This window comes from Leptonotus elevatus, chromosome 4 (genome assembly GCF_054856555.1).
Source record: "Leptonotus elevatus isolate MCC_2025b chromosome 4, RoL_Lele_1.0, whole genome shotgun sequence".
Lineage (NCBI taxonomy): Eukaryota > Metazoa > Chordata > Actinopteri > Syngnathiformes > Syngnathidae > Leptonotus > Leptonotus elevatus.
The window spans coordinates 19,564,739-19,573,027 of record NC_141242.1 but is presented as its reverse complement, the minus strand read 5'-3'; the positions used below and the strand labels follow the sequence as shown (position 1 = coordinate 19,573,027).

General features: G+C 39.5%; 1 protein-coding gene across 4 annotated transcripts in view; it reads right to left on the bottom strand.

The window, feature by feature from the left end:
* Positions 1–3,036: 3,036 nt before the first annotated feature.
* hipk2 (homeodomain interacting protein kinase 2) overlaps positions 3,037–8,289 on the bottom strand; it is a 78,640-nt gene continuing 73,387 nt past the window's right edge. For all 4 annotated transcript variants that reach the window (XM_086073105.1, XM_086073104.1, XM_086073107.1 and 1 more), the window contains exons 13-15: positions 6,874–7,127; positions 6,645–6,799; positions 3,037–5,039 (exon numbers count right to left, since the gene is read on the bottom strand). In XM_086073105.1, the coding sequence (XP_085929231.1) occupies positions 4,575–5,039; positions 6,645–6,799; positions 6,874–7,127 (874 nt within the window). In that variant the 3' untranslated portion in view covers positions 3,037–4,574. The remainder of the gene's footprint in view (positions 5,040–6,644; positions 6,800–6,873; positions 7,128–8,289) is intronic.

Sequence of the window (8,289 nt, the reverse complement as noted above, 5' to 3'; positions counted from 1 at the left end):
TCACCCTACATAAAAACATTTGCATTCTACTTTTGGTAATCATAAGGTCACTCAATCTATGTTGATGCTCACATTTTTGACACCCACCTTCTTTTTTTTAAGCAAACACAAAATATTGGTTATATGGAAACAAAATGATAGACAACAGCATCACACACAATGTTATTTTCCACAATGTTTTAGCTGGCTATTGAACTTGAGAAAATATAGAACCTCTAATCATGAGGATAGTGATATTTTACATATCTCACAAATGTGCACTTGCTGGAGATTGGGTGCATAATTATTGCAAAGTGGACACATAACTATCCAAAGTTATTTTGGATGATAAATATGACACATTCATGTTGTGCATGTGCTCATGCTTTTATAAGGTATTGTTGGTCTATTTTTATTTTTATTTTAATAATTGGTTTACTCCATTGTACTCCATGGCATGGCTTGTACAAAAATTGGCAATAAATGGCAAATAAGCCAATTGTAGGTTAGATCATTAACTTAATTTACATATTTGGGGGTCCAAAAGAAAGGGGAATATGCTCTAACAAAAACTACAACTGATCATGATCTGTGAAACAAATAGGTACACTAATGTATAGTGTATATTGTATTTTATGCACATGTGCATCTGTTTGAAATGTCCATAAAAGCTTTTGTAAAGCATTTCAACATGAAATCAGCACTATTGCAAGTCTGAGAGTGTCTTGCATTGGCTGTGCTTGCACATAGCCAATGTGATCTCTTTGGTGGGAGAAGCAAAACGTCTTGACAGTGAAATCAAGGGGTGGGGGTGGGTGGGCTTGTATAAAGACAGCAGTCTAGCATACTAAATGCTAAATTCCCGCAAGCAGTGGAATGTTTCAGTAGTCTGTCTCATAACAATTTCAATGGATCTCTCGTCTGCGAGTGTGCTCGGGCTCAAGTTGATATTATGAAAGCAAAACAAACAAAAGCAAAAGAAATAGCGTAATATACAAACAATTGGTTAACCAACTGAGGAGAGTTTTGAAGAAGAAAGTACCAGGATGAAAATACGTTTCTTTAAACAATAGTTTACCTTTGACCCAAAGAGCGGCCCTCAAATGACAAATATGGGTCCCATTGGATTATTGACACAATTCCTCTCGCCTCCACTGAATACTATAGTAGAAATGAGCAAGACATATAATTGAAACACACACAATTTGATAGAACATCCACAATAATTATTGCAACAATCTCCAATCAAAATAAACACGTGTACAGCCATGTTAAAAAAAAGTTCAAATATAGTTTAAAAAGAAAAAAATCACTTCAAATGCTAGTACTATGGTGTGAGAGAAAAGGAAGGGAAGGCTTTTACTAAACTAGCACGAGCTCTCAAGTGGCCACTGTGGACTGTATGTATCGTCAGCTAGGAGAAATGTTAGATAAATAAAGCAGCAAATACAAGCGACAGCCCTGTTAATTCTCTATGTGTTTACCCCATTCAGCTTGGTGGTGGTATACCTGCTATAAACTCAGCTTGTTCAACTTTGCCCTTCCAGGTGTAGGCCACCTTACTTGTCACAACACTGTTCTATGATCATGCTGGAAAACCTAACTGACAGCAGTAAAAGGATTTTAAACGTGGCCAGTCCGGTAAAGGATCCTGCAAACCACTCGGCCTCAGTGTTACTATCAACCTGCTCAGTGCCAACTTGCTACCATTGTATAGTCCATACCAAAGATAGAGTTGCCTTCACTCTCTATTTAAACAGAACCAGTGCGTTACAACCAACGACCCTCACCCCACCCTCAACCCTTCACTCGTGTCAATGCAGAACCCTTCCATACTTCTTCTCTTGACTGCAGCTGAGACTAGCGTATCTCTCACCCTGCACAATCCTATCCCACAACCATGGCACAATCACTTTCTGTCAGGCCCCTCTCGGACTAGCTTGAAAAACACAGAGCGACCTTTGGTGTCTTAACTGTGACCTATTCAGCGATCATTATGAAAACTCCTGCATGAATTAAAATAATAATTAAGCACATTTTAGGTGTCACAGAGATCGTGTTCTCATGAAGATTTACAACAATGTCAAGCAGAGTATTAATCCCTTGCAGTGATGCACGTCAGAAAAATTACACATATTGCCGCACATAAACACAACAAACTATATTTTGGAATAACTCGGCTGGAAATAATGCAAAGGTAACTGAAAATGTTTAATATGTTTAAAAAAAACTAAAAACTGTAGAAATCTATTGAAAATCACTTATGTCCCTCACAGTGGCTCCTAATATTCATTATTAATAAATTAGTCATTAAAAATGTATCCAGAGTAAAAACAACACAAAGCATAGGCAAAGTTTGAGATTTATAGCTGGTTAGAATTATTATATCGCTGGAATCGGGCCAAAACTTTGTACCTCCGAAATAGTCACTTTTCAGGTGACCCCACACATGACATGTTTGTTCAATCATTAACATTGCATCCTCAAAGAGAATACGCCATTTCAACATGTTAGATTGGTCGATAATTTGTAAAAACATCACCCACATGTGTAGATATATATATATTTTTTAAATTAATTTGACCGAATTGTGACTTTTGAGGTTTTGGCCCAACACCAGCGATATTCTAGATAATGTAAGAACATACTAAGAGTTCCTATATAATGGTGTAAAAGTTCTGAATAGTTCAAAATGTACAACCCCCCCCCCCCCCCCCCCCCCCACAAAAATAAATATGCAAATCAACTTTTAATTAATGACAGTTTTTCTTTTGCCACTGTTGTGTCAAGATACTCATTAAATAAAATAAAATCATTAGGGATGAATGAGTAGCGATACCATGTTTTAGTATCGGGGCCAATATCAGGCCTTATTTCAAGGTATCTGTACTCGCGATGGCAACTAATACTAGTATTGGCTGCCCTCTTGTGGCCGTCTTACGATTAGGTTCTAGCAATGAGAAGAACAGAAAATATACATTTGCATTATGCAATTTTAAGAGATTGGGATTTCATGGTCTTTCTTTAAAAATTTCCGTCATGTTTTTTTTGGGGGGGGGGGGGGGGGGTAAATGTATCAACTCAAAGTACTAGTGGTATCGGTACTTGGTAGTGATATCGGTGAAAACTCAAGAGTTGAGTACTCATACGTATCGAACATCTCTAATATTAATTTTTACGCAAAATTGGCCAGGCAGTAACGTTAGGAATAGAAAATAAAATAAATACATCAATGTTTTTTCAACCTAATTACAGTGAACTACTTTTCAGCGATTGTTTGATTATAAACAACCAACTAAATTATTTTAAGAAGACTCTATCACATCTACACCACATACGTTATTTGCATTTCAATCCAGAGTGACTCTGGAAGAAGAACTATCATGAATATCAATGACTTTGGTAAGTACCCCTGGCAAGTTATCTCATGTACACATAATAAAAGAGCTCAGCTCCATCAACCTGATCAAATGAATTATCGTCGTCTAACGCACGCTGTCTTTAAGGACCACGCAGAAGCAGTGGGAGAAAAACCTACACCTGGAAGAGGGCTACCGTGTCCCATCACAAACCTCTCCAAACAGGACAACACAACTTTTGTGTTGCGTGGCTTTCCTAGCGGAGTAAACTGTGTTGTTATATTTGTAAGGCACTACGAGGGAACAAAACCTAAAGGAGGTGGACTACACACATGGCTGACAGTAGCACACACACGCGCACACGCACACACACACACGCACACAGACAATCACATTGTACATGCCTATGTTATTATAACCACTTTGTGCAATCACATTATAAAACAGGAACAGAGGAAAGAACGTTTCTTGAAAGATCTAGAAACAAATGGGTGCAGACTGCTACATTCTATGAATGGGGCCCAGCTAAGACACCTATATAGCTAAAACTGAAGTTTCGAGAGAAACACAAAAGAAATATACCTATAAATACATTAGAAAAGTTTGTTGTCTTCTGTTGGTTATATTTCCAGAAGCCTCCGGCTCGAGGAGGTGGAGTGGAGTAAGTCGCCTCTCTTTTCTCTCGACACCAAAAGTGTGGAAATATTAAGACAGTTCAAGGCCATCAATATATATATATTTTTTTTATCTTTGAAGAGCAGCAGGTTTCCGTATTTCACCTTCTCCCAATTACTTTGGGATTCAGAACTTCCAGTCTGTAACCCCTGTTTCAGCAGTCCCTTCCCACAGTTAAGATGGGCAAAAAAACAAAACAAGAAACTGAAATCTTCCACTGTTCAAACTTCGCTGTAACGCTAATGAGACAAAAATAAAAATAAATCAAATAAAAGCTAAGATGGCCCTTTTCAGAGAAAAACAATTTAAAAAAAAATCACCTGGAAATGTATCGCACTAATCTAACGCCTGTCTTTCCCTTAGAGAACGACTGTGACTCTTTTTTTCCTTCTTTTTCTCCGTCAAATCTTCAAGTCATATGGGGCAGTTTGATGAGGATTGCAAAGTCCTCTGTCTCTGTTCACAAGTGAGGTTGAGGCTATGTAGGGTGTTGATGGGGCTAAGGGTGGTTGTTATGTGGAAGCAGCAGTGCCGGCCGGGTCAGCCTCTCCAGTGTCTTCTCTAGAGGTAAGGGTACTGGTTGACCTTGGTGGGGCTCAGTTGGTATCCAGTGTAGACAGTGGAGGCAGGCGATGCGCTGATGTAGGCCTGGTGGGCAAACTGGGCTTGGTACTGGCTGTGGTGCAGGGTAGGTGAGGGCAGTACGCGGTGACCCATGCTAACTGGAACCTGGTGGACAATGCTTGGCGGATAGCTCCCGTGCTGGACTGTGTGGCGTGCCGAGCCCTGTGACGCCACCAGGTGAGCCACTGTGCCGCTAGAGCCCAGAGCGGCGGGCCCCGTGTAGGTGTAGAGGTGAGGCTGGCTGGAAAGGTGCGTGGCCGCCAAGTGTGGGTGCACGTTGCCCGTGTGTGAGGGGCTGTTGTGATGGAAGGCGTATGGAGCCTGAGTGGCGATGGTGGGGGCGATGTATGCCTGCTGGCGGTGATGACCTCCATTTCGGTCTGCTATCATGTGCTGCTGGGCCTGGAGGAGAGGGTGATAGAAAACACCATAAGAAGGGATGTAACAATATTCAAACATTATGATACGATAAATATCAAACCTTACGATATGATAATTATCACGGTATTGTGGGGAGGTTGGCGATTAAAAAAAATACAAACAAGCAGGATACCGTGTAAAAACTCAGCATAGAAAAAATAAAAAATAAATCAATAAATATATTTGTTGGCATGACTGATTTATATGAGAGATAACCAAAACATTCCTAATAAAAATTTAACTGCATGAATAAACTAACCGCCAGAGGGTGGTAGGATTACAGAAATGGAATACAGCCTCAACTTTGTAACAGATGTGCTGCTTTTAACGTTGTGACATGACGACGACGATATTGTAGCAATTTAAATAGCGCGATATCACACTATTGCCGTTATAATTACATCCCTTATGATAAGGTAGTTTTTTTTCTGTTTTCAACTTCAAATACTTGCGTTCTTCTGTAGCTACAACATCTTCCAATAACAGAGTGGTGTCATAAATTTGATACAACTGGTACTGTATGTTGTGGAGCCCTTACAGTGACATGGGAATGCAAATTAAAAATGAAATACGTTCCTCATTAGGACAAGAAAACTTTCTCATTACTAAGACGAAAAACGTTATTGTTCTAATGAGAAACTTTCGCGTTAGAATGAGAATGTTTCTTGTTAGGATGAGAAAGACCCTATAACATTACTTTAGTTTAACTAATTTGCTCCCAAAAATTTATAAAGAGGTTTTATTTTAAATGTTTTAAGTGTCCCAAAGACATATTTATATGTTTTTTTTTAATGCTACAGCATACACAAGGCTTTGATGCAGCCTCTCAACTGCACAAAACGATTGAAGCAATGGTAGTTATTACAAAAACGGCCAGCAGGTGGCAGCAGAGTTGAATAGTTCAACCAAGGCCATGTTAAAAACAAGCCCATTTACCCACAGTTCTAAGCAGATTTGTGAATTATGATGAAACTTAGCTATATTTGTAATGCTAATTGCCTGCAAAACAGAAAAAGATAGAAATATTTTTGACTGTAATCTTTCTTTTGATAGGTTTCAAGTTTTTTTTTTTTTTATAGCAATAGTACATTTTGAGGGCCTTGCAAAATCAGTCAAAATCCAGTAAAACAGCCGAGAGCAAAGGGGATTGCTTCAGTGAAAATGGCTGGCTGTCAATGAGTTGAATTAGGGTAAATTTGACTCTTCACCACTACAGTTGCAATCCAATACTGACCCGCAACCCATTTTGGGGACTCAATATGAAAACCTTGACTTTGAGGCACATTTGTCAAGTCAGAGATCAATGAGAGCCTTCTTGGAAAATAAAAGGGCTTAAAAAAGGCTGACATTTGAATCATAGACTTTACCAGAATGTCCTAGTAAGGCACTAAAAAGGGATCTTTCTCAGACCCTGATTGAGTTACCTGAATGCATAGTCATAAACCAAAACAGTGTAGCAGACTGAGCCAATTAATGAAACTAGTGTGCATACTGTGTGTGCAATCTGTACCATAAAAGCAGTTCAGTTCAGCTGTCAGACTTGTGCACATATACAGCAGTGTCATGTCATTTTATGTGTCTTCATACCTGGCTGAGATTAAGAGGCTGCTGCTGGAGGGGGTGCGGCCCTGAGCGCTGCTGTCTGTACAATGCAGTCACACCACCTAGGATGTGAGTGTTGCCCGAAACCACTCCATTGGAGGATTTGAACTTGTACGCGAAGTTCTGATGATTCATTGTATCTGCACAGAAGGTATTGGGAATATTTACAGTACTTTGGAGAAGAATGAGGCTTAAATGTGATTTGATGTGTTACCTGGCATCAAGCGTTCACACTCATTTATAACCTCGCTGGTCTGAGTTTTAAGAGGGGGGATGATGATTGTGCGAGGGTTGCCATTGTTGTAGTTGTCCAGTATGGTGGTCTTTGTGTCAAAGCTGTTGTTGTTGTTGTTATTGGCGTGTCTAGACTCCACAGTGTAAGGGCTGTTGTTGATGGAACAGTCGGTGTCAGGTGAATCGTGGACAGTCACACAGCTGATCACATTCTTCCTTTGCTTCGAAGATGAGCTGGAGAGAAGGCAATGGAACAGGGAGCTACATGACAAATTCTACTGCTTGAACTGTGATGAATACAGTTAGCTGAAATACTAGAGGGTTACACAGACAGTAAAGTGTGTGGGATTTTACTCAGCAGTCAGTAGTGTTAATTTTATCAGCCATTTTTAAATCTAGTCTGTTTTAGTCCAGTTTCAATTACACGGTTTTATCATATTTAGTTAAACATCATAATTTTCGTCTTGTCTTTGTTCGTGAACTAAAATGTCCATAGATTTTAGTCCAGTTTTTATTAAGTGAGAACATATTTTTATTTCGTTTTCGTCAATGGAGTCCAGGCTTCAGCCTTCCTGGGTGGAGTTTGCATGTTCTCCCTGTGCTTGCGTGGGTTTCCTTCCACATTCCAAAGACATGCATGCAGGTTAATTGAACACTCCAAATTGTCTATAGGTGTGATTGTGAGTGTTTGTCTCTGTGTGCCCTGCGATTGACTGGCAACCAGTTCAGGGTGTGCCCCGCCTACGAAGCCAGCTGGGATAGGCTCCAGACTACTTCATTTAGGCAACTTAAAGGGGAAATCAACTCAAAAATTATCTTTACAATAATATGCAAGAGTTGAGAAGCAAAATCCACCCGTTTTTATCCATCTTAAGGGGCGGCCATTTTGCCACTTACTGCCGACTGCAAATGGCATCACAGTTGTCAATCACGGCTCAGCTTCATAAAAGCAGGTGTGCTGTGATTGGTCTTTAGGCACTGTAATGTAATTTTCAGTTGACAGTGACGTGACTAAAAGGCCTCCCCCCAAAACAGATAAAAATACGGTGGATTTTGTTGATTAACTCATATTCCACAAACACAATATTAATCAGACTACCATGACTAGAGGAGCTGCATAGAAACATTTGTATTAATGTGAAGAGAAAAAAAGAAAACAAGGAACCATTATTCCCCTTAACAGGGCAGAAGAATTTGATACAGCTCTTGCATTACATGACATTAGATATTGTAATTTCAATACAAGAACACCAATGTGTCACAGAGAATTTCTGAAATAAACAAACATCATCTTAAACCTGGACCAAAGACTGGACCAATAAAAGAAAATAGCAGCATTGTGTGCTCTGACTGATATCAGATTCATGTTGCAGTTGCAAAAAATAGCTTTGTTTGG